Here is a 26,873-nt window from a genome sequence, read left to right on the forward strand (position 1 = left end):
GCAGGAAGTTCGAGCTGCGCACTGGGAGATTTCACAGGGCGGGACAGATCAGGCTTCCTTTCAGTTGAGGCCTTCATGGCAAAGAGGAAGTAATTGGCGACCACGGAGACTAAGATACCCGGCTGCTGTTCCGGCGGCGGCATCGGAAGGTGAGTGTTTGTTTGGCTTCTCGCCAGGGACTCCCTCCATCAACCCTTGTGTTTCTGAGCCGGACTGTCTTCTCTCTCTTTTGAAGATCTGTCGTTTGGGTTTAGAGAGTTCAGCCTTTCTTTTCTTTTAGTTGTTGCAAGACCTAACTAACTTTGCTGCAATGTGCTTAAAAACTAGCCGAACCTCACTTATTTACATTTAGATCGTTTGTGGGGTGGGGAAGAAAAATCGCTTTCCTGACCCTTCTATGCAAACAAATCGCGGTGCGTTTCAACACTCCAGGGTTGCGGCGGCCACCTGTTTGCCGGGAGGGGTGAGCGTGGTTGGATTAGTGGCTGTTGTGGGGCGTGGGGCGAGCCACTTAATGGTAGCGGCTTCTGCCAAAAGCGATCTTTCGGCCCCGATGTGTCTTTTGGGGAATTAGATCAGAGGAGATCCGCCACTGTGTCTCCCATTTTCCAAGTCTCTCCGCGGGAGGTGGAGAAATTAGGATCCTTTTGAGAACTGCACTTTCTCCATCGCCCTCGCATCTTCTCTGGACTGTAGAAAAATGCTTCCGGTTTAGACTACGGAATGGTCACTCATTTTTGGCGCCTGGGGAGGGATTTGTGTATGTGTGCGTGTGCCATATTTGGAAAATTGGAACAGTTCAGGTGAGAGCTGGAAACCCCCTTCCACTTCCTTGTAGCTAAAGAGACCTTTGCCCACTTCTCCAAGCTGTGATGTGCTCCAGAGATACTGGATTTCTTCTGCCAGAATGAATAATAGTCCTGTGGGTTGGGGTTTGTGGGAATGGAAATGCAGGACATCTGTAGAGCAATAGAGAATCACCTCTATTTCAAGAGTTTACTTGATGACCCAAGGAAAATAATTAATAACAGCATGCTTCTAGATCAACTCGGTTCAGATGCAGCTGTTCAGGACAAATGCAAAATTTCCTCCACTGATGTAACTGCTTCAGATCCCTAAGAGAAGCAATATAAGTTAATTTATACTAATATAAAGCTATACCAGCATTCCATTTTGAGATGTGATGATGATGACTTTCTCAAAAGCCGCCTTGATTAAAAAAAAAAAAAAAAACAGATTGCTGCTGTTTCTTTCTTTGGCTCCTAGCTATACTTCCAATTCCACATTTGTCTAAAAGAAACTTGAGATTTTTTTAAAAGGATCTCATATTTTGAGGAAGGATGAAAAATACTTCTGTAAGGTGTGGTTAGATGTTTGGTTGCAATATTATCTTCTAATTCAGCAATCCCCAGCCTTTTTGGCACCAGGGAACAGTTTTGCAGAAGACAATTTTTGCACTGATGGGATGGTGGTGGTTTCAGTTTTGCTCACTCATTCACTTGCTCATCTCCAGTTGTGCTGCACAGTTCCTAACTGGCCACAGATTGGTCCGTGGCCCGGGGTTTGTGAACCCCTGTTCTAATTGTCTTCTTTGCATGGGATATTGCTGTCCAGAATAGCCAACAGTCCAAAAGAAGGATCTCAACAGACTTGAACACTGGGCCTATGTAACAAAATGAAATTCAAGGTGAGAAAAGCAAGGTTTTACATTAGGCAAGAAAAACCAAGAGCACAGGCATAGAATAGGTGGTATCTGCCACAATAGCAGTAACTGTGAGAGGGATCTAAGAGTCTAGTGGACAATCACTTAAATATGAGCCAGTAGTGTGCTTCAACTGCCAGAAAAGCCAATGCAGTCTTAGACTACATTAGCAGAGGGATAGAATTAGGATCACATGAGATGTTAATATTGCTTTATAATCTCTTGCTAAGACCACACTTTGAATATTGCATCCAGTTTTGGTCACTATGATATAAAAAGATGTTGAGACTCTAGAAAGAATGCAGAGAAGAGCAACAAAGATGATTATGAAGAACTGTTGCAGGAATTGGGAATATCTAGTCCAGGGGTGTCACACTCGCAGCGTCATGTTGTCATCACGTGATGTATCATGACTGTTTTCCCCTTTGCTAAAATGGGGGTGGGGTGGCCAGCATATGACGCATCCGGGCTGTGAGTTTGACACCCCTGATTTCGTCTAATGAAAAGAAGGGCAAGGGGTGACGTGATAGCAGTGTTACAATATTTGAGGAGCTGCCACAAAAAAGAGGGAGTCAATTTATTCTCCAAAGTACCTGAAGGTAGGACAAGAAGCAATGGATGGAAACTAATCAAGAAGAAAACCAATCTAGAAATAGGGGGGTGGGGAATTAATGACAATGAAAACAATCGATGGAACAGTTTGTCTTCAGAAGCCTCCATCACGGGAGGTTTTTAAGAAGAGATTGGATGGCCATTTGTGTGAAAGGGAATACAGTTTCCTGATTAAGCATGATGTTGGACTAGAAGACCTCCAATGCCCCTTCCAACTCTGTATAGTAACAGTCTTTGCTAAATCCTGATAATGTCCTAGGCATGTCTATGTAGATTTTTGGGCAGCAATACAGAAATGGATTGTCATTCCATTTTTTCAGGGTGTTCTGGGATTCTCAAAAGGCCTCTCATTTATTCAATTTAGATGTTGGGAATAGTATTTTCTTGTCTATATTATAACTGGAAAGATTTCCTGTATTAAAGTGACAAGTGGATTTATTTAGGATTTATTTGCTCTCCACTGGCTGGATTTGGCCAACAACAGCAGCACAAAGTAGACAAACCGGATGAAATGCCGTTTGACTCTATCTGGCCGCCTTATTTTTGTCTTTTGTTCAATGAATGATGCAAAGTCATAAAATAGGACATTAAGTGGCATCCATGTAGGTAGAGGAACGCTTTAAAAACCCGTTGTTTTTAAAAACACATAATGGTTGCGCAAAATACTTGAAGGGTTTTTTTCACACAACATGCCAATGTGAAAAAAGACTCGCATTAGTGAGGCAGCTATCACTATTTTTTTTTAAATATACTTTTTTTATTTTCCATTTTCATAACATATAATCACATGTATACTATTACATAGCCAATATCCTATTGTATTAAGTAGTAATTACATCAGTTCCTCTTGCCATCAACGCCCAGAAACATAAAAACCCATTATTAGCTTTTCTGCTCTCCATACACCTCTTCCTTCTACCTCTCTCCTACCTCCTTTCTTCCCTCCATCATCCTTTTCTACCCTACTTCCCCTTCCTTTCTCCTTCTCCTCTCTCTTCATTCCACTCCTCCTTATCCTCCTCATCTCCCCCCCCTTACCTTCTCTCCTATCCCTCTCTTCCTATCTTTCTTCTCTCCTCTGTTTGCCACTCTTCCTCTCATTCACTTGGTGTATTTCAGCTTCTGAGCAAACTTCATTCTATGTTGATGGTATTTATGCTTCCATATCAATATACTTAACATATCTTAGTTTTAAATAAAAAACAAGAGAAGACAGTATACATGTGCAATCATATTACTTTAAAATCTAACATCCCTCATCAAGCCTAATATACATCCCTCCGTCCCACCCTCCCCCACCCCACCCCCCAGCCTTCCCTCCCCCGACTTCCCAGAACCCATACACGGTATAAATCTTTAACAAAAACAGTCTAAAATATATTTGAAAAAAGAATAGAAAATTGATAACATCTTTAAATTGAACTTAGCTCCTCCTTGCTAAGCTAACTTTAAACAATTTATATCATTCCTGATCTTAATCATAAGCTATCTGGAATTTCTTAGTCCCCTATTTATTTTGTATATAATCGATCCATTTTTTCCAGTCTCGTTTATATCTCTCATTTGAGTAGTCCTTAAGATATGCAGATATTTTAGCCATCTCGGCTAAATTTGTGACTTTCAATGTCCATTCTTGAATTGTAGGCAAATCTTCCTTCTTCCAGTATTGCGCTACCAACAATCTAGCTGCAGTTATTAAGTGCAAAATCAAATTAATCTCTACAGCTGTACAATCAGTAATTATACCTAACAAAAATAACTGAGGGGTAAACTTTATCCTTTTTAAAAGAACATTTTGCATAATCCACCATATTTTTATCCAAAATGCCTTAACCTTTTTGCAAGACCACCATATATGAAAATATGTAGTGTCCAGAGAATCACATCGCCAGCATTTGGGTTGTAAGTTCGGATACATAGAAGCCAATTTTTTAGGATCTAAATGCCATCTATAAAACATCTTGTAAAATTTTTCTCTCAAGTGAGGCAGCTATCACTATTGCTGTAAAGAAAACTTTTGCAGGTTATCTGGGCATGCATATGGGACTGCTAGCAAAAATTGCACAAGCATGCTCTCCAGGAGATGAGGTTTACTGCACACATCAAGAAGGGTGTTTTGTTCCCACCAATACTGTTAATAAAATACCTTCCAAATGTTTTGCATAGTTCTGATACAAACAAACCTCTCAATACTGCTCAGACACAGTTCAATCTAGTTATATTCTGAGGTTCAACATAGAATGACAGATGTAATCAAAAATTTGCACCATACTTAAAAAAAAATTGCCATGTGTATCATTTAACTATGCCATTGTGTGTGTGGGGGTTGTTTGTGCACACGCACGCTAAATATAATGTTAGCATGATGACTTAGTCATTTAACTTTGAGTTTCATGAGAATTAGTTTGGTGTAGTGGTGAAGATGCTGGCCTAGAAACTAGGAGACTGAGTTCTAGTCCTGCTTTAGGCATAAGAACTGGCTGGCTGACTTTGGGCAAGTCACTCTTTCTTAACCCAATTCACTTCACAGGTTTGTTGTGGGGAAATTAAAAGGAGGAAAGAGTATTTGGTATCTTCGCACCTTGAGTTATTTATAAAAGTAATAAAGATGAGGTTATCAAGACAAAACCTATTTCAAAGCTCCTTGCAATAATGCCTTATTGATACAAATCCTTTGCATTATTTTTAGTGCAAGATGAAATCCCCAAAATTGCATAGAATATGCAATCCTTGTTTGTTCTCGGGACTCAGTACAAAACTTGCCATAAGGCCAGGGGTGATCCACTGCTCTGCCATACAATTAATAAATCCCTTCTGGAGCAGGATATTTTAATTCTGTTATAGAATGATGAGATTGGGAGCATCACATCTGACAGCCGATCCATGCTCCGTAGTAGCTGCAGATTAGAGTAGAAAAACTACCTCTCTGAAACATCAACTTTCTTAAAGAAAGCAATTGCTTTGTATGGCCAAATCTGCAGTCTTTTTGGGGGGGAGGGTGTGGATGCAGGTTTGTTTTTTCCCCCATCCCTGGGGATCACAGTATTCTACCATGGATGGAACAGTGATTTTCAGATCCCTTTCTGTATAGATGCAGTATTGCAGATTTTGGTGGTGGAATTTCAGTTGGTGATTGGCACTGATGAATGCATGAAAGTAGGTGCCCATTCGTGCCTTCGCAGAGCAAAATCCCTTTCTCCAATACAATGATGCAGCCCTTAATAGAAGCCCTATTCACTTCAGCTGTAGCCCAGGAATCTTTCTAAAATTAGGGTAATTCTCCTAATAAGTTTATGCTTGTAGTGGACCTGCAGGCTTGGATATGACACTTTGAAAGAATGGCAATATCTGGTCTTCTTACGCCCATTTTTTGCTGGAGAACAATGGCTAAAGATGGCCTACACAGTAATCTAGAATATTCGATGTTGTGCAGAAAGGTAATGTTGTAGTCATACTCGGCTGACTTAATTCATTCATTGTTCTAATTATAACCCACTTGCTTCCAGGCAAACCAGCCTGTAGTGTCCGGGTGTGATGTCTGCAACTGTTGCAACTATGTGGTTTTCCCAGACTTGTGGGCTCCTCTTTGTTATCTCGGTCCCCAGAGCAAGCCATCTTCTACCCAGGTCACTTTCTCATTGCAGAGGGCAAACGCCAATCCCTGGGGATGAAATGAAATTTAGAGAAATATATTTTTGTTCTTCATTGATTATTGTGCCGTGTCTTTTTCTCCTCCTCTCCCCCCACCCCCCGCCCTCTTCTCCAAAACGGGCATCATGCTGGGTCTCCTCCAACAGCTGAAATTATCTCTTTGCAGTTTCCTCCAGTCCAGGTCTAAGGCCAGAACTGCCGTCTCAGGATATTTTAATCCCATTATGAGCAATAGAGAAGCCTGAGTCAGAGGCGTGTTGTGAAATGAGTGGTCGTGGCCTGACCTGGAAACTGTGTTGCAATCCCAGAGCAGAAGAAAAGCCTCACGTGATTCAGAAGCAAGTTTCAGCAAGCCATCAGGATGGCAGAGATTTAATTTAGGGCTGTGTCTGGCTGGAGCCCCGAAGGAGAAACCCGTTTTCTGCTTTCCTGCATTTGGAGTATCCAGAGGTAAGCAGTTCCCACTCCCTTTAGGCCACTGCAGCCTCTGAATCCTGATGGGTGCAGTCCTAATGGCCAGTAGATACTTCAGTATTCATGACCAAACATCTGTCTTAGCTTTCCTTAATTGATGGAGTCAACATTTTGGTTTTGCCTATTTCTCCCGTTGGTGGGTTCTCTGTTCCTCACCCCTTCTCGGTCTTTGTACCTCTCTCTTTTTGTCACTATTTCCTAGTCTTATTCCTTGGTCACCCATGTTCTTAGGACAACAGCTATTGTAAAAAGACTCCCGACACACACGCATCCATCCAGCCTCCATTAAGAATAAGTAGCGGTTTGGGGGAGTTAATGCCTGCTAATGAAGCCATTTTGTCTTACAGTCTCTTCTGGAAACAGGAGACCATGTTTCGCAGCGAGGAGATGTGCTTGGCCCAGCTCTTCTTGCAGTCGGCTTCATCCTACGCATGTGTTAGCGAATTAGGGGAGCAAGGCCTCGTGGAGTTCCGTGATGTATGTGCTGGTAGATTTTGGGGACTGCTTGGTGGGAAGATCAAACTAAGGATGTAACAGCTGTTGGGGATTTTCACTGCTCGGTGATTGCAAGACAGACAGCAATCAGTCCATGGGTGTAGTTGATTTCCTTGCAAGGAAGTTGCTGTTCTTACAAAAGGAGAGGCTCCCTTTTCAACTTTTTTTTTTACACAAAGTTTATGGGGCCATCAATAAAAGCAAAAAATAGTGTGTACCTAGATGTCAAACAAGGACATGGTCATATGCAGGCAACAGAAAGAATAAATGATACTCGAGAAGTGGTTATGCAGAAATGATCTACTACCTCTCCTTATTTATGCAAAAGTTTTGTGATTGCATGTTTGTTAATAGCCTTGCACATAAATAGAAGAGATTGAAGGCAAGACTAAATTGGGGCTAAAAGGAGGGTGTTTCATTCTTATTGCACGGATCTTGATGTGATGAATTAAGAGTTTTGGTGCCAGGTTTTGGGGTGGCTAAAGCATCAGCTCTAACCAGAGTCTCATAAGGTTCTAAATAAGCATCTTTTATTTTCAGCTGAATCCTCATGTCAGTGCCTTCCAGCGGCGCTTTGTGGGAGAATTGCGGCGTTGTGAAGAAATGGAAAAAACTTTCAGTGAGTGACACCTGCTTTAGGGGACTTGGTGGGGCTTTCCCTCTGCTGATGGAATTTTCAGAAGGTTGACAGTGAAACCTGAAACGTAGGGGTGAAGTAAGGCCAGTAACAGGTCAGCTGTATTTGTGAAAACTGTTTTGTTAATTTATGGGCTGGCAGAAATTGGGTTAGGCTTCTAGAATTTGGATGTATGATATGAGGCGGCCCATGATTAAATAAAGCAAATCATAAGACTCTCTTTTTATAATTAGAGACACATTAGATTAGTGCATCATGAGACACTTTCAGCAGAAACTTTTCTAAATTAAATTATAACCACTGGTCCTTGGCAAATGGTACTTAGAATTTCTCACGCAGGCTGCTTTTTACAATTCAATTAGCGTGCAGTTTTCTTTAATAGCTCACTTAGATGTGTTGAAAAAATATTAAAGTTAACAAGTCTTGATAACAACTATCTATGCATGGGGGCATAAAAACAATTGAAATAGTCAGCCTATCCATTTATTGTGTTTATTATTTGGAATTGGCAGTCTTTATCCATTTATTATGTTGCTGATTAATTTGGGGAAAATAACCCACTTTTAAAATTGAAAAAATAAAGCATAAAATACATAATAAAAAAACAATTTCCTTTTAGGAAAACATTCTGTATCCCGTCTCCATTCTATAGTCACTAGGGCTTGCTAGGGCTCTGGTGATCCAATTCAGAGGTAGACAGAAGAAAGAATTGGGGTCGTATCACATTCTTTGTCCTCAGATTATAAAAACTTGTATCTTTCTGAAAGAAAGTGCTCAGAATTTCATAAAAAAATCTAAACTGCAGAGAGTTTTAGGAAGTGAAAAACATGTAGGAAACTCCTAAGTTTCATAAATCTTATTGTGAAATTGAGAGAACGATTGTGGTTGTAACTTTGGTAGGCCAGTGCAACACATCAGCTAGCAGGCTGAATGTAGTCCACCAAACTGTTTGGCATAACTTTTTGGGTGCTAAGCCTGGGCACCAATTCTGCAGTCAGCAGGACTTGCAATATATCGAGTCTACTTATATTCAACCTAGTGTTTTTCAAATTTGGCAAGTATAAGATGTGTGGACTACCCTCTGAATTCCCCAGCCAGCATGAATTCTGGGAGTTGAAGTCGTTGCAACTAAAAATCGCCAAATTTGAAAACCACTGGTTCAACCTAACATTGCCAGCTCCACTTTCCCTCAGCTCTCCAGATTTTGGGTGAGTTATTTTCCCTCCTGGCAGGGATTCATCTTGGGCCCTTTTGCACTTCTGTACTTCTCAAATCTTGCTTCTGAGTTACAGTGCTACTTGGGTGAGCTGCACTGATCCTGCTGAATCCCTTTTCTGAGCTGGGCTTGGGAAAATCTGAACTAAGATACCAAATCTAGATCCTGGGTGTCTTTTTATCTCCCTTTTCTCTCCAGCTTTTTTGGCCCAGGAAGCACAGAAAGCTGGACGGTCATTGAAGCCTCCAGAGGAGAATCTGCCAGCCCCCTTGGCCCGTGAGGCCCTGCAAATACAGGAGCAGTCTGAGACCCTGTCAAAGGAGCTGCGGGAAGTGAGCCACAACCGGGAGGCCCTGCTTGGTCAGCTACAGGAACTGCGGGAGCATATTCAGGTGCTGCAGGAGGGCCAGCGTTTCACTGGTCAATTGGTAAGTAATCCCTTCCTCTTCCTGTTCGAAATCTACTTCTCTGGTGGCCAGGCAAATTTGGGGAGTTGGAAGGAAAAGAGGGAGCTGTTGAGGCGGGTTGTTTGACGCCTTGCATCCAAGGGTTGGGCAAAAAACTGAGGGTGAAACACCTTTTGCAACCAAATAACCAAAGGAGACTGGAAGGAGAGCTTCCAAGGCCTTAATCCTGGGTTGTCACATCTATCAGCAGGTGCCCCTTGATTCGCCTGTCCTTTCTCGTGCTTTCTCTGAAAGAGATCCTCTGCTTGATCCCACCGTGCTACACCGCCCTGACCTCAGAATCAAGTGAGTGGCAGCTGGGTGAGGTTTGCTTGCTCAAATAAGGACTATTGGTGGAGGAGCTTGCCAACTCTTCCCTCATCTACTGGTTTTCAAGAGGTTGCATTTACTGGTTTGAGGGTGTTTTGACGGATTCCTTTCATGGAAGAGATGAAGTACTCTTTTACTCTGAAGTACTGTATTTTTCGGAGTATAAGACGCACCTTTTCCCTTAAAAAAGAGAGTGAAAATCTGGGTATGTCTTATACATTGAATACAACATTTTCGCCTACTGAAAACCCGCCCCCTTTGCAAAAATGGACATGCAGAGGGTTTGGGTGGCTTGCAAAGTGCTCCTGAGAGTTGAGGAGGGCAAAACAAAGCAAAAAACAGGCCGTTTCCCCTGCCCCCAGGAGCACTCTAAAAGCATCCCAAAGTTGTGCATGCCCTTTGTTTTAAACAAAAAAACAGGTCTTTTTTTTTTTGCCCCAGCCCCCAGGAGCACTACAAGTCTCCCCAAGCTCTGGATGCCCCCCCCCCTCTTCTTCTTTTTTGCAAAAAACAAGGCATGCAGCGGGTTTCGGAGGCCTGCAGAGTGCAAAACCCTTTTTTTTAATTTACCTCTTCAAAATCATGGTGCGTCTTATATTCTAGAGCCTCTTATAGTCTGAAAAATGTAGTAACTTAATACACGATGTGCACAATGTTGCCTTGAGAGACTGAACATCAGCCTTCAAAATTTAATTTAGGTTTTTTCCCTTTCACCCTGCCCCTGAAGCTTTGTGGCAGGTGTGATACATCCATGGCGGGTTAATTCCTTTGAACGGCTGTTGTGGCGTGCATGCCGTGGCTACCTTGTTCCTCATTTCACAGAGATGACAGAGCCTATTGAGAATCCATCCACGGTAAGATGGAATACAGTAAGAGGAAAAACTGGGCTGGTTGGCTGGGAATGGTAACACTTTAAGATTGCAGGAGTTTTCCTTAACCTTGTGTCTTCCAAACATGTTGGAACTGCAGCTCCCCTCTGCAATTGAAAATAAGAATACCTCTGGCTGGGTTATAGAGTAAATGGCTACAGGCAACCCAGATAAAATCTAGCTTCATACAGGGGTGACCATAGTGAGGCAATGCATTTTTGTGAAGTCCTCAAAGCCTGTCCTTTCATAATTCCTTCCCCACCCTCCAGGCATGGGTTCCAGCTGCTGCCACTGCCGGTTCACTTAGAGGGGCGCCACACACGTGTGTGTGCTATGCGCCCCACGTGCACTACACACTTGATGTGTGATATGCGTGCATGCACAATGCTGAAAAAATGCTTCTGCGCATGCGCCTACGCCGCTCCGGTTCAGGGGCGTGGCAGGCCAAGTTACTACCTACTTGGCTGAAATGGTCAGAACCAGTAGGAACCCACCTCTGCTCGTAAATACTCACAGTTGCATGTGAGTTTCAAGATGGGTACGATTAGATTACAACAGCAATTCATGAACCATTGGAAAGCCAGAAGGGCTAGGTCAGGGACAGATCACATAGATCCAATGGAGTCATTAAGAATTGATCCAAAGTAAGGGTGAGGAATTAAGAGTAGGAGAGGGGGTAAGAAAGAGGAGAAGGGAAGAGGGGAGGGGAAGAAGAAAGAAAGGAGAGGAGAAAAGAAGGTAGAGAAAGGAGGTTGAGAAAATGGAAGGAGTAAGATTGTTGCAAAATAAGATGGAGGCATGGGTGGCAAGAAAGTGACCCAAACTATATTATATATATATATGTGTGTGTGTGTGTAAAAATGAGTATAGAGACTAATGATGAATAGATAAATGTTAAATAGCAATTATCTATGAATTAATTTGAAAGGGAAAAATAAAAATATTTTTTTTTAAATGATCCAAAGTTGATAATACATAATAATCAATTGATGGGCAGGCAGAAATACAGGTAGTCCTCAACTTACAACGGTTCATTTAGTGACTTACAGCAGTGCTGAAAAAAGTGACATGACCGTTTTTCACACCTAAGACTGTTTTGGTCACATGAACAAAATTCAGCTGCTTGGCAGCTGGTTCACATTTACGACGGTTGCAATGTCCTGGGGTCATGTGATCAGCTTTTGCCAACCTCTGACAAGCAAAATCAAAGGGGAAGCCAGGTTCACTTAACAACTGAATTACTAACTTAAGAACTGCAGTGATTCAGGTAACAACTCTGGCAAGAAAGAAATGGGGCAAAACTCACTTAACAAATGTTTCACTTAGCAGCAAAAATTTTGGGCTCAGTGGTGGCCGTAACTTGACGACCACCTATACAATTCAGAATGTCAATATCTTTTGTGGCCTGCCTTAGCAGAAGATCACATTCTCCTATCCTACCTATTGCAAAGGCTCCCGAACAACCTGTCTTTTCCTGTGTAGGGGGAAAGCATCACCTGGGTCATCTTCCTCATCTCCTACTGGGGTGAACAGATTGGGCAGAAAATCCGTAAAATCGCCAACTGGTGAGTGCTCTGGATATTGTGTACTCCCTCTGTTGCCTATGATGGGTGATGGTTATTCTCACTTTTGACTGTTGTCTCTTCGTTCCCCTTGTTTACCAGGGCTTCTACTTTAGTGCAGTCCAACCCAATAGGCCTATCATTCAGAGATACACAGATACATGTAAAGTGTGTGTATGTGTATGATACACACACATACGCATACATCTGTTTATCTCTGATTCATTCAGCTTTTGCTACTGTCGTAATTGCAAACAGTTGCTAAATGAAGGCGTCACTAAATGGGGACTATCTGTATAGACCAGCGATGGTGAACCTTTTTTGGCTTGCGTGCCGTAAGCGGGGGGAGCGCAGGGGGGTCGTGCGTGTGTGTGCTGCACCCATAATGCAATGCACAACCCCCCCAGTGCGCATGCACGCCTGACAGGCGTGACCCCCCAGTTTTGCATGCTTTTTTCGCCCTTCCCAGGCTCCAGAGGCTTTATAGGAGCCTGGGGAGGGTGAAAACAGCCTTCCCCCCCAAGGCCCTCCAGAGGTTCAGGAGCTTCCCTGAAGCCTCCAGAGCGCAAAAAAAACGGCCCTATGGGCAAACTGGAAGTTCAGGAATGGACTTCTGGTTTGCTCATAGGGCCATTTTTAGTCCTCCAGAGCCTTCAGGGGGCTTCCCTGAGGGCTCCGGAGGACTAAAAACAACCCTACCCTGTGGTTTGATTACATTGGAAATTTTGTCATTCCCCCTTGGCACCACTACATCTATTACCAATACTGTCCTCTGGCACCTGTCTACTACCACAATGTCAGGCATGCATTGGTACGTGTGTATAGGTCATAAATGCAAGGCTTTATTGTAAGATTACTTTTCATCAGCATTAATTGCAATTGTGAAATGAGGCAGTTACTAAAAAGGATTACCTCTAAAGCAGGCTCCCCCAATCTTTTGGACTCCAGGGACCGATTGCATAGAGAGATGTTGTTCCATGGACCGGAGGTGCCGTGGTTTCGTGTGCTGCCTGGGCATCCCACGGATGGGGCTTCACTTGTTTGCACGGCCCGGTTTCTGGCATGCTGTGGACCAATGCTGGTCCTTGGACCTGATGTTGGGGAACTCTGCTCTAAAGCAAAGGAAAGCTTAAGTAAGATTGTGAGCACTATTGCATTTTCAGTTAGTGACCACTATACTTAACAATCCAGTTGCTGATCCCAATTGTGGTTACTAAACAAGGATGCCTATGGTTAGGTATTGATATTGTGTGTAAAGTGAATACAGCCAATATTGCTTACTTACTTAATAATGAGGCATGTTCTTCCATTCCAAAGTTGTTTTCATGATGTGCTCCTTCCTCCACGAATGTGCTCTGACGTTATTCAGATATTGTCTCTTGCCTCCCCATATGCACATCTGGCTTCCCCATAAGCTGTCTGTGACTCATAATGCGTTGTGTTTCTCCCCAGCTTTCACTGCCACCTGCACCCATATCCTGAGAATGAAGCTGAGCGCATGGATACCTTGCATGGGCTGCGAACTCAAGTGGAAGACCTGAACATAGTAAGGATTCTCTGCAGGATTGGGGCAGAGGAAGTATGCAGCAGGCTGTGATGGGTCCAGTACTTTTTCTCCCAGGGAAAGAAAGAAAATTGAGAAGTCTAATAATGGCAAATCCTACATAAATATTGTCACTTCATTTTTTCCCCGTAAGATTTATCACCAATGTTTTTCAACTTTCTTGACCGCTGGGCACAAGTTATATCCAGTTGCAATCCTACAAGGATTTGGAAGATTCCTTTGTTGTTGTTCTTTTTTTTTTTTTTTGCAGAACATTTTTAGATTATTGAAAAAAGATTAAAATGCAAAATGCCAAAACATTTAACCAAGCACACACAACAAAAAAGACATTAACAAAAAAATGTCTTTAAAAAACCCAAACCAACATATATACACATAACATCCTCCCTAGCTGAATCCTGATTGGTATAATACAAAACAGGCCAAAAGAATTTTAAACTGGTAAACTACTAAATCTACTTACAAATTGTTAACCTGTCATCTGTAAACTATATTAATAATAAAGTAGTTAACTGAAAAAGAATGATGATGAAGATATTATGTAAGAATATAAAAGTATTAAAAATTGTGAACAGTAATAGGAGAAAGACAAAGTTGAAGTTCCAAACAAAATTCCAGAAATTTATCAAGACTTCAATCCCGAATCATCCAAAACCAACCTTAATTGGTCCTGGATCAAATATTCAAGTTTGATTGTTTATACTATCTCTTATCAATTGCTGATTGATTGAATACAATAAGTCCAGTCTCAAAAGCAAAAGCTTTGGCTTTGGAAAATTCCTTTGTTCTAGATCAGAAGCGTGCAAAATGGTGCCATTCAGCTATGAGTTCACCAAATCTTACAAGTTTGTGTAACTTAAAAATGTTATTTTTTGAAAGCCAGCAGTGCTTTTTAGATATCATATTTGTCCACCACTCCTGTAAAATGCTTAACTTTTCCTTCAAAGTATATAAAAGGCATTCCTCTCTTATTTCTTGAAATTCAGAGATATTTTGTTCTTCTGTGTTTCTGTTTTACCCAAGTCTGATTTGGAAGGGATTGTGCCTTCCCCTTTCTGTCCCCGCTCTCTTATTTTTACTCCTCACTTCTTATAATAAGTTGTTTCCATTTCTTTCACTTTCAATTTATAAACATAATCAGAACATTGGGAGAAGATACCAGTTTAAAAAGTGTAGATATAGTAAAGTCAGAATGGGAGGACAATGTTGTGGGATATATCAAGGAAGTTTGGTTGTGGCACCAATATTTTTTATCATTAGTATATGATGTTTTATTCTTTGATTGTGGTCCACCCAGAGTTTTGTTTTAAGACAGGTAGGCATACAAATGTATTGAATGAATGAATGAATGATGACTGAATTCACAAATGAATGAATGAATAAATAGGCCTGTGATGGGATGAGGCTCCTGTATTTTCTAGATTTAAAGATTGCTTTGACACTCACTGCTCTGAGCAACTTCTTCCATTGGTAATTAAATAATATTAACTTTAAATCACTCTGCTAATGAAAGCTATGAACTCACTTGATTTTGTGTTGCCCCCAAACTCTTGCAAACAGGTATTGGGCCAGACAGAGCAGTACTTGGACCAGGTGCTTCAAAAAGTACTTTCAGTTCTACCTGCATGGCAAGTCCAGATCCAGAAGATGAAAGCTATCTACTTCATCCTCAACCAGTGCAGCTTCAGCATCACTGATAAATGCCTCATTGGGGAGGTCTGGTGCCCTGTTCGTGACCTTCCTGCTGTGCAGCTGGCCCTGCGCGAAGGATCGGTAAGTGCCACTAAATGTCTGTAGGGATGTCTCTTTTCCTCTTGTTTGTCATCCTACTTCTGCACTGCCTGAGATGCTGTGGACCACAAGGAGAAAGGTATTGACTTTTTTCAATAAGATTAATTCATTCCTCTTTGCACTAGTAGCTGAAAGGAAATTGCTTTGGCTTATGGGTTAACCATTAAGAGCTGTTCCATCCCCAAATGTTGCAGGATTGGTGCCCCTATTCTCAGATAGCTGGAGCCTTCCTTCCTCTGGGACTTACCATTCTGACCATCCTTACTCAAGATGAGTTTTAGTAGGGAGGTATCTCCTCTGAAGTGGTCCCCCCCACCCCCCAAAAAAGTATAATTCTTTAAGGCAACCCTTGCATTCTTAAAGCATACAAGTACTTCCTATATGTTTTGGCTACATAACAACCAGAACCTAATGAACTGAGATTGTTACTAATATATAATTAATTTGCTTTGCCATTTCCACTATAGAGCAGTAAATAAAAAAATAAGTTTCTAATCCTCATGGTTATAAAGAAATGCTTGGAAATAGGTAAATAATGTGTACTTAAAATCTCAAAAGCTAAAGACAAGGCTGAAAATTTCCAGTGGCTGAAAAATGTAAATTTTTCATAGCTCCTTGTAGGTTGCAGGTAGTTTCCATGTAACATTCTGGTTTCAAAGCTGTGACTTTTTGACATACATTTAGATTATTTTGAGATAGGGCTTCAAGCTTTCCAATTAGTCCACAGAGTTTGTGACTCTGGAAACTTAATTTTCTTTTTTTGAAAGCAATAGCTGAGTAGTGGCCTCTGCAAATAGACAATTGCACTTGTCGTGGTGCACTTGATTTAGTGCTCCAGATGCTTTAAGGATGGGTTGCAATTTGCCGTTGGGTCAGTACTTGGATGACTTGTTACTTTGCACTCTAGAGGTTGAGCCACTGCAAACCAGGTCAGAAAGAGAAGGAGGAGGAAAACTGGCCAAGCCCAAGTACATCTGTTGGCTAAACTGCTCTGGTGGATCCTCTTTTGTTCCTACAGCATCGCAGTGGTTCTGGAGTGGAGTCCTTTGTCCACCGGATTATCAGCACTGAGAGCCCTCCAACACTCATTCGCACCAATAAATTCACTGCTGGCTTCCAGAACATTATTGATGCCTATGGGGTGGCTAGCTATCAAGAGATGAACCCAGGTGAGGAAATGTGCTCTTTCCCACATCTCTTCACCCTTGGAGGTTTGGTCCATTGCTTGATACTCATTTCCTTACCAGTGATGGGGGACAGTTAAAGTAACAGCTATGACATCTCTTCACTTGTATTTGCATTTGTATTTGGTTTATTTGTATGCCGCCCTTCTCCAGGAGGGACTCAGGGCGGCGAACAACTCAGGGGGGAAAGGGAACATAAACAACAGTACACATAATTAAAATACACGAAAATCACACAGCCATACCAGTCGAGAGGGGAGGGGAACTCATCAACCCCAGGCCTGCCGGCACAGCCAGGTTTTGACGGCTTTCCGGAAGGCCTGGAGAGAGGTGAGGGTCCGTATCTCCGCGGGGAGTTCATTCCAAAGGGCCGGAGCTGCTACAGAGAAGGCCCTCCCCCGGGTGGTAGCCAGATGGCATTGGCTGGTGGACGGAACCCGGAGGAGGCTGACCCTGTGAGATCTAACGGGTCTTTGGGAGGTAATTGGCAGCAGGCGGTCTCTCAAGTACTTTCAAACAATGGTAAACCGTGTGGAGAGTAAGAGGGAGAAGAAATCCAGCAGGACCGCGTGTTGGTTCTAGAGATTGCATAAGCCTAACAGGATGGAATATGAGATGATGAGACATGTTGATTACTCCCGATTCTTTTGTGGTTCCAAAAATCAAGCAAGGTGCAGGGATGTATACAACAATTTCCAGTGGTTCCCAACATGGGGCCCACATCTCAGAGGGAGGCAATTTGATTTTTAATGGGGGCAAATTGAACCTTGTTTAAACCAAGTTAATGGTCTTTTAGGCTTTCTCCATCTGAGTAGAGTTCACTTTTTGAGTAATTATATGTCACGGGGGGGGGGGGGGGGGGGCAGGATTTTAAAGATGCTTAGAGGGGGCATGGCCAAAAAAAGGGTTTTGGGAACCACTGGTTTAAACTGACTAAAGCAACAGGGCAAGTAGCTATGGGGCTTTCCTTGGGCTTCTCAGCTAATGTCAGCTCTCATTTGCAGCTCCTTACACCATCATCACTTTCCCTTTCCTCTTTGCCGTCATGTTTGGGGATGTTGGCCATGGACTACTGATGTTCCTCTTTGCCCTTTGGATGGTGCTTTTTGAGAACCGACCTGGAATGAAGAAGGCGGAAAATGAGGTGAGCTTTGGTCGAAGTGGATCTTTCCATGGAATGTGCACTTTAGATAGATGGAGAAGAAAGATGATCTATTTCTGCCCGATATCTGGAAATAATTTTAGAATAAGTTCACCCCCCCGTTCCCCCCCCCCCCCGTAAGGACCAAAAGATGGTCCTACCCCTTTCTTCAATCCTCAAAAAACAAATGTGAATTAGTTTTGGTTGGCAGATACCTTGGCCCCAATTTGTTTTTCTGACTAGTTGGGAAGCTGAACACTTTCAGAAACTAACATAATAACTGTACATGGGCTGCTGAGTATGTTCCCTTCATACATCGTATGTACTTAATGTTACCTTCCCTTATCAGATCTGGCAGATGTTCTTTGCGGGCCGCTACCTCATCCTCTTAATGGGTGCCTTTTCTATTTACACGGGTTTCATCTACAACGAATGCTTCAGCAAGGCACTGACTATCTTCCCCTCTGCTTGGAGTGTCGCTGCTATGGCCAACAACTCGGACTGGAGGTACCAAAGGATCTCCTTAAAGCCAAGAACTCCCCTTCTCCTTGCAGGAGGCCGTAGTCATCAATTGAAACTCTTCTTTTCCTTACAGCTCGGAATATATCATAGAAAGCCTTTCTCTAAATCTGGACCCCAATGTCACTGGCGTGTTTAATGGTCCCTACCCTTTTGGGATAGATCCGGTGAGTGAGTGGCAACTTGAAACAAATAGTCTTCTGGGTTACTGCCGCTTGATATGTGCTGGACGAAAAGGAACTAGGTGTATTTAACCATGCTGAACAAATTTGAAGTTGATAGGCTTCCATTGTCATTCCTTTTACGTCCTTGACCTAAAATAGCTGATTGTGAGGATTTCAATGGGAATTCTCAATGCAATGTGCCTATTTTCCTTAATTATATCCTGCCTTTCCTTCAGGAGCTTAAGGTGGCATATGTAGTGTGCTCCAGTGGTGAGTTCCTACTGGTTTGGACCGGTTCGGCCGAACCACTAGTAGCTTGGCGGCCTGGGTTGCTGGAACTGGCAGCGACCCAGGCCTGCCATGCCCCTGAACTGGTTCTCCTGATGGTGCCATAGCACCTCCATCTTTTTTGTTGTTGTTTGTTTCTGCACATGCGCAGAGCAAATTTTCCACCCCTGGCTCTTTTATGTAGAGATCTTACTTTTATATCCAGCTGTAAGTAGGACCAAACCAGGATTAAAATTCATTGGATTTTTCTCTCCTTTCCTTTTATTTGTTTCCCCTTCCCAAATCTGAACTGGCTCTTGTCACTGCCATGACTGGGATTTTCCTCTTCTCTTATGAACCAGATCTGGAGTCTGGCTATCAATCATCTCACCTTTCTAAACTCCTTCAAAATGAAGATGTCTGTAATCTTAGGCATTTTTCACATGAGCTTTGGAGTGTTTGTTGGCATCTTCAACCACTTGTGAGTATCCAGTTGATGTACCTCTGTTTGGTCAGCCAAAGGGGTCTTGGAAAGAGGGGATTTTAAAAGGAATTGGATATATTTATGGAGGGTAAAACTGCTAGTAGCTACAGATGAAACTCGAAAAATTAGAATATCGTGCAAAAGTTCATTTATTTCAGTAATGCAACTTAAAAGGTGAAAATAATATATGAGATAGACTCATTATATCCAAAGCAAGATAGTTCAAGCCGTGATTTGTCATAATTGTGATGTTTATGACTTACAGCTCATGAAAACCCCAAATCTCAGAAAATTAGAATATTGTGAAAAGGTGCAATATTCTAGGCTCAGCGTCCCAATCTAATCAGCTAATTAACCCATAACGCCTGCAAAGGGTTCCTGAGCCTTTAAATGGTCTCTCAGTCTGGTTCAGTAGGAATCACAATCATGGGAAAGACTGCTGACCTGACAGTTGTGCAAAAAACCATCATTGACACCTTCCATAAGGAGGGAAAGCCTCAAAAGGTACTTGTAAAAGAAGTTGGATATTCCCAAAGTGCTGTATCAAAGTACATTAATAGAAAGTTATGTGGAAGGAAAAGTGTGGAAGAAAAAGGTGCACAAGCAGCAGGGATAACCGCAGCCTGGAGAGGATTGTCAGGAGAAGGCCATTCAAAAGTGTTAAGGACTTTCACAAGGAGTGGACTGAGGCTGGAGTCAGTGATCAAGAGCCACCACACACAGATGGATGCTGGACATGGGCTTCAAATGTCGTATTCCTCTTGTCAAGGCGCTCCTGAACAACAAACAATGTCAGAAGCGTCTTACCTGGGCTAAAGAAAAACAGACCTGGTCTGTTGTTCAGTGGTCCAAAGTCCTCTTTTCTGATGAGAGCAACTTTTGCATCTCATTTGGAAACCAAGGACCCAGAGTATAGAAGAAGAATGGACACACATTGCAAGATGCTTGAAGTCCAGTGTGAAGTTTCCACAGTCTGTGTTGATTTGGGGAGCCATGTCATCTGCTGGTGTTGGTCCACTGTGCTTCATTAAGTCCAGGATCAACACAGCCGTCTACCAGGAGATTTTGGAGCACTTTGTGCTTCCTTCCGTAGACGAGCTTTATGGGGGATGCTGACTTCATTTTACAGCCGGACTTGGCACCTGCCCGCACTGCAAAAGCACCAAAACCTGGTTCAATGACCATGGGATTACTGTGCTTGATTGGAGAATCTATGGGGCATTGTCAAGAGAAAGATGAGAGACATGAGACTGAACAATGCAGAAGAGATGAAGGCCGCTATTGAAGCATCCTGGTCTTCCATAACACCCAGCAGTGCCACAGGCTGATAACTTCCATGCCACGCCGCATTGAGGCAGTAATTGCTGCATAAGGGGCCCAAACCAAGTACTGAGTACATATGCATGCTTATACTTTTCAGAGGTCTGATATTGTTCTATGTACAATCCTTGTTTTATTGATTGTGTGTAATATTCTAATTTTCTGAGATGGTGGATTTGGGATTTTCATGAGCTGTAAGCCATAATCATCACAATTATGACAAATCACGGCTTGAACTATCTTGCTTTGCATGTAATGAGTCTATCTCATTTATTAGTTTCACCTTTTAAGTTGCATTCCTGAAATAAATGAACTTTTGCACAATATTCTAATTTTTTGAGTTTCGCCTGTAGAGATAATGACAGCTATATGCTACCTCCTCTTCCTTAGAGGCTGAGGAACATAATGGGGATTGAGCTGCTGCTTCTCAAGAGGCATCTGGGTAATCAGTGATATTGTGCTGGATGCGTCTCTGATCATTTTGTTAATGACTTCTCCTGTCTGTTTCGTTTGCAGCCACTTCAAGCAAAAATACAAGATCCTATTGGTTTTCCTTCCAGAAATCACTTTCCTTTTGCTGCTTTTTGGCTACCTTGTAATCCTGATATTTTACAAATGGTTTATGTATGATGCTTCTAACTCCATGTTCGCCCCTAGCATTCTCATCCAGTTCATTAACATGTTCCTGTTTTCAGAGAGTCCTGGAAGTGCTCCACTCTTTAAGCATCAGGTAACTGCTTTTAGCATCATATCCTATCTTTTGATTACCTATTTAAAAAGTATCCCGCCCTTTAATTCTCGATTGTTTTTCTTCTTTCCAGAATTTGTTGTATTGAATAGGACAAATAACACTTATTTGTTCCAGATGTATACAACATCAAATGGTAACCCCCTCTGGGTCTGATAATTATGTGTACCAATTTGGCCATCACATCCACAATCAAATTATGAATGAAAGTAGCCTTGTTACATATTAAGTTGGCTTTTTCCTATTCAGTCATTGATAATTCATTTGCATTTGTTTTTTAATGCTGGATTTGTGATCAGCTTTTTTGAGAAATGTTATTTGAGATGAATTTTCTGTTCAAATGATGATCGTGGTTCATCATCTGGTTTTGTAATAATGAATAATGTGCATACATCAACAAGAGGTACAAAGCCATAAGACTTTTTGAATATAATTCTAGATTGAGAACCTGAACACAAATGTAATTCTAGTTATTGAGAGCTATCCAAAGAATGCCTTTGGTACTTGTTGTGGCAGTGCAGGGGTTAGAATGCAGTACTGCAGGCTACTTCTGCTGGCTACTGGCTGACTGCAATTCGGCAGTTCGAGTCTCACTAAGGTCACTAAGCTCAAGGTTGACTCAGTCTCCCATCCTTCCAAGGTTCAATGAAGTTTAACAGGATAAGAATTGAAATAAACCGTGAGAAAGAGAGGAAGGGGAAAGAGGATGCTGAACTTATCTTTGTTTTGGTATCTTGTTCTGATTCCAAAATCCAACCCAGAAAAAAAATTTTTTAAATCCCTGTAATGTTATTTTGTAAGGAACACCATGGCTCAGTGGCTAAGATGCTGAGCTTGTCGATTAGAAGATCGGCAGTTCAGCAATTCGAATTCCTAGCACTGCGTAACGGAGTGAGCTCCCGTTACTTGTCCCAGCTTCTGCCAACCTAGCAGTTCAAAAGCAGGTAAAAATGCAAGTAGAAAAATAGGAACCACTTTTGGAGGGAAGGTTAACAGCGTTCCATGCACCTTCAGTGTTTAGTCATGTCGGCCACATGACCACGGAGACGACTTTGGACAGTGCTGGCTCTTTGGCTTTGAAACAGAGATGAGCACCGTCCCTAGAGCTGGAAACGACTAGCATGTATATGCTGGGGAACCTTTATCTTTATCTTAATGTTATTTTAGTTTTGAATGCTTGGAGATGGGGCTGGAATAACTACAACTGTCCTCTTGCTCACCACAGAAAACAGTGCAGCTGGTATTGATGGTGGTGGCTGTGCTCTCTGTGCCCATCCTGCTGCTGGGGACGCCCTTTTATCTTTGGCACAAACATTGCCAGAAAGTTCCTAAATCTCGGGTAAGAATCACTCCCTGGCATTAATGTAAGACTATTGTCCAAACTGGCTCCCTAGTTCAGTTGCAAGCTATGTGGATTCTGTTTTCTAATGAACACTAGAGCATCCTCAAGTAAGGTACATGCCATTCAGGAAAATACCAGGTTTGGGATTTGGGTGGAGTGAGAAAGGAATCCTTTGCTTATATAATCTGGGTGCTAAATCTGTGGAATGAGGCCAGGTAATATTTGAGCAGCCTCTTCTCTGTTGGTTGATGTGTTCTGGGATGTTTGCAGCACAATCCTTCCACAGCAGGAGAGCGGCAACCTCTGCTGAACTCAGAGGATCGAAAGAGATCTGTGAACATTGCTGAAGGTGACATGAATCACATGGAAAGCAGCCAAGAGGAGGAGGAGGAGGAGAAGGTAATACTTCTACTTTCATGTGGTTACGATGGCCAGAATTTTGTTCCATGTCCTCCCTTACAGCTATTGGACCAGTACTTTGTGCTGATTTGCCATAACTTGAAGACTTTATTTTCACTTAAGTGATTTTTTTTTAGACATGGTAGGAGAATAGAAGAAAGACTGAAATTGATCAAACAACCAGCATAGAGAGATAGATCAGTACTTATGTTTTGAACAGAGGGATGCAGGTAGCAAAGACTAGAAAAGCTGAAGTTATGTCAAAATGAAAACATGTTTGTCGTGATGGAATCACATAAAAGTAGCAACTTAATATTTGTGTCCCAAGATCTTAAGTTTATAAGTACATATGCCGTGCTACAGGTAATCCTCTACCTTTACAACCACAATTGAGCCCAAAATTTATGTTGCTAAGTGGAACGTGTTAAGTGAGTTTGCCCCATTTTATGTTTTTTCTCGCCACAGCTATTAAGTGAATCGTTGCATTTGTTAAGTTAGTAACATGGTTGTTAAGTGAATCTGGGCTCCCCATTGACTTTGCTTGACAGAAGGTCACAAAAGATGATCCCAGGACTAGGGGTGGGCTGCTGGGAGTTCGCAGGGGTTCGGGAGAACCTCTAGCTAAGATTCTGTGCAGTTCGGAGAACCCCCAAATCCCACTCCTGGCTGGCCCTGCCCACCTTGCCCCTCCCAAGAGTCCCCATGCGGCCCGTTTTGGATGCAGATAAATGCAGGGAGTGCACGGAGGCTCAGGGAGGGCAAAAAATGGGCCTACCGGAAGTTTGGAAAGGCCAGAAACAGGCCCGTTTCCGGCGTCCAGAGGGCCTCCGGAGCCTGGAGAGGCTGTTTTCACCTTCCTGGAGGCGCAAGGAAAGCCTCCGGAGCCTAGGGAGGGCAAAATCGCCCACCTCCCCTGCCGTGGTGCAGGAGGCTGACTAGGCCACGACCACCATGGCCACGTCCACCCAGCAACCAGGCAGAGAACCCCTTGCTAAAATTTTTGAAGCCCACCCCTGCCCAGGATACTGTAACTCATAAATACGAACCCCTTGCCCAGCATCTGAATGTTGATCATGTGACCATGGGGATGCTGCAATGGTCATAAGTGTGAAAAACGGCCATAAGTCACTTTTTTTCAGTGCTGTGGCAACTTTGAATGGTTACTAAATGAACTGTTGTAAGTCGAATACTATCTGTACTCATATCATTAGCATCCCAACATTATTTATATTTAAAAGCTACCTTCTGATCTGAATGCTCTGTTCACCAATCTCTTATTTACTGTCTCTCTCCCTCTCATTTCTTTTCTGGATTTTGGAAAAAGCTCCAGGGGAGGGGTTTGACTTATTTGAGAGCACCTGGCTAGTCTTCACCGTCACCCCAATTGTTTCCTTCTAGTTTGACTTTGGTGACGTCTTTATGCATCAAACAATCCACACTATTGAGTTTTGCCTGGGCTGCATCTCGAACACGGCCTCTTATCTGCGTCTCTGGGCCCTCAGCTTGGCCCACGCACGTAAGTTCCTAGGGGTGGGAAGTGAGGGAAATAGAGGAGGCTTTCTTTGCTGCGCTGATTATTTGGTTGGTGGGAATTTTTCCGGAAATTCCTGGGAAAGGTGATGATGACTGGGTTCATTTATTTCAGAAAATCATCATGTGGTTTGTTCGGTTTTGGTTTTGTATAGAATGGCTTAGGGTGTAGCTTGTTACGTGAACACAGACAAACATGACTTGTTCACCAACAAGGTTAAACAAACTTTTAAGTCTAGGCATCATGTGTAATCACTGTGTGTGGGTTTTCATATTACACTAAGCCATTATTTGCTTAACCATGGTCAACAAAGTAATCAACAAGGTTGACTATTTACACCCAATATGCCATAGACGATATCACAGTGTATATAAAGTCAGTGATTTGGCATCAGAATTACGTCTGATTAAGATAGGGCATGTCTTATCTGCAGAGTTTTCTACTATGCAGTAGGAAGAGAATTTGCCCCTTTTGCTAACTCTTGCACTCATCTCTGTTCACAGAGCTCTCAGAGGTCCTCTGGAGCATGGTGATGAAGAATGGCTTTGTGATGGGCTACCAAGGCGGGGTTATCCTTGTTCCCGTCTTTGCTTTCTTCGCAGTATTGACTGTGGCAATTTTACTGGTGATGGAGGGACTCTCAGCTTTCCTGCACGCTCTACGTCTTCATTGGTGAGATATGCAACAATAGATCTATATACCACTTCACAGTGCTTTACAGCCCTCTCTAAGAGGTTTACAGAGTCAGTGTATTGCCCCCTCCCAAACATTTGGGTCCTCATTTTACTGACCTTGGAAGGATGAGAGGCTGAGTCGACCTTGAGCCGGTGAAAATGGAATTGCCAATCTGCAGATAGCTGGCATTCAGCATAATTAGCCTGCAGTACTGCATTCTAACCACTGTGCTACCACATCTTACAGATACATGGGAAAGGGAATTCTCCTGGCAAACACAAAAACATTTTGTGAAAATGTTACTGCCTTATTCGACTTGGATTGCTAAATTCCTCTATGCTATCATTTAGGAATCATACAGGCAATAAATGATTCTTAAAGAGATCAAGTCTAAGTTCCCAGAGAGGTTGTTGAACCCTGGGGTGACACAGCGCATCTGTATTGGGACTGGATAAAACTGGGGAGAGAGTTGATCTTGCAAAACCTAAACTGATCTGTCCTGTATTTTTCAGGGTGGAATTCCAGAACAAATTCTATTCAGGTGCTGGGTACCAGTTCAGCCCCTTCACCTTCACCAGTGACATTTGGATCTAAGAAGAAAAGTGACTGCTTCTTTCCAGAAAGGGAATATTGATGTGTGTTCCTGAACTAATGGGCAAAGCTACCAGCTTATGTTGCTTCTTCTTTTTTTAAACTGATTCTTTCTTCCCCTCCACTGGTTGTGACCTCTGTCCAGGTGGAACATGCACTAGCCTTTTACAACTAAACCAAGATCCTGTGCTGACTCACACATGAAATATCAGTATTTAGGCTGACATTTTGGAACTGAAGGAACAATCTTCCAGATCTGTGTTTTGAATCATGCCACATTGTTTCCAGATCTTTTGATAGGTTGCTCCAATAACTTTCTTACCTATGTCTCTGTAACCTGAGAGCTCTAGTGGGAAAGAATAGTAAAAGACCGTAAGGAAAATCAGAATATAGGAAATATTGAAATGTGGTCCAATAAGACTTACAAGGACATTGTCCATGTGTATCACTCATCTATGTAAAAAGGGATCAGTTACTTGTTTAAGGTTAGTTGACGAGACCTGGCCTAGGCACTTTTTAAATTACCTTCTGCAGATTTGCACTAGAATTTTATTGGGTGTTAATGTCCAGGTCAGCCTCAATTTTTTTTTAAATGACAAAGAACTCAGATTGATGCTGCATCTACCAAAATATGAGTTGGAGGCACTGGGAAGTCCAATCTGTCAAGACAGGCTTGATCTAAAGCAATACAATTGACATGTTGGGGGTTAATACAGGAAAATGGATTTAGATGACTGTGGTTGTTCTTTCTATCTTTTGAACTCAGTTTACTGGCTGTTAGCAAAGCACACCAATGGAAACATGGACCAGAGGTGGAGCAAATGAAAAACGGCACCTCTCCCATGTAGGCCAACTAAGTTTAATTCTGCCAAAAACAAAAGAGGGATTCTTGGCTTGGAGTACATGACAAGTTTCCTTCACATTGAAGGCAGGGAGGCTTCAGAAATGCATCAAAACCTTGTCACATCCTCCCATTAAGAGAAGGACAGTGCATTCAATAGGCCATGTAGCATTCTAAAGACATTGAAATCCTTATCCCTGTGGCACTAACTCGGCAATAAAAATAAAACTCGCTGCATTTTTACCTCTGCCTGGAGGGCATTTTGTAGTTGCAAGATTTACTTGGGATTTCTGCTTTGCAGGCTTGAACATGGGACGG

General features: G+C 42.4%; 1 protein-coding gene across 4 annotated transcripts; it reads left to right on the plus strand.

Annotated features, from left to right (window-relative positions):
- Positions 1–49: 49 nt before the first annotated feature.
- On the plus strand, positions 50–26,798 carry TCIRG1 (T cell immune regulator 1, ATPase H+ transporting V0 subunit a3). Of its 4 annotated transcripts, none has more exons than XM_032218340.1 (22): positions 50–149; positions 6,132–6,415; positions 6,787–6,916; positions 7,475–7,553; positions 8,986–9,215; positions 9,445–9,539; positions 10,291–10,417; positions 11,915–11,997; positions 13,447–13,540; positions 15,119–15,331; positions 16,368–16,518; positions 17,538–17,677; positions 18,024–18,181; positions 18,270–18,360; positions 18,987–19,105; positions 20,945–21,158; positions 22,402–22,515; positions 22,789–22,917; positions 23,466–23,468; positions 24,316–24,433; positions 24,952–25,120; positions 25,636–26,798. In XM_032218340.1, the coding sequence occupies exons 3-22, from the start codon at positions 6,809–6,811 to the stop codon at positions 25,715–25,717; spliced, it is 2,517 nt and encodes an 838-aa protein (XP_032074231.1). In that variant the 5' UTR covers positions 50–149; positions 6,132–6,415; positions 6,787–6,808; the 3' UTR covers positions 25,718–26,798. The 4 variants fall into 4 exon arrangements, with proteins under 4 accessions (XP_032074231.1, XP_032074212.1, XP_032074221.1 ...); XM_032218321.1 differs by having other exon boundaries at positions 51–149; positions 9,442–9,539; XM_032218330.1 differs by lacking the exon at positions 23,466–23,468 and having other exon boundaries at positions 51–149; positions 9,442–9,539.
- Positions 26,799–26,873: the final 75 nt, after the last annotated feature.

The sequence above is a fragment of the Thamnophis elegans genome, chromosome 1 (assembly GCF_009769535.1).
Source record: "Thamnophis elegans isolate rThaEle1 chromosome 1, rThaEle1.pri, whole genome shotgun sequence".
Taxonomy (NCBI): domain Eukaryota; kingdom Metazoa; phylum Chordata; class Lepidosauria; order Squamata; family Colubridae; genus Thamnophis; species Thamnophis elegans.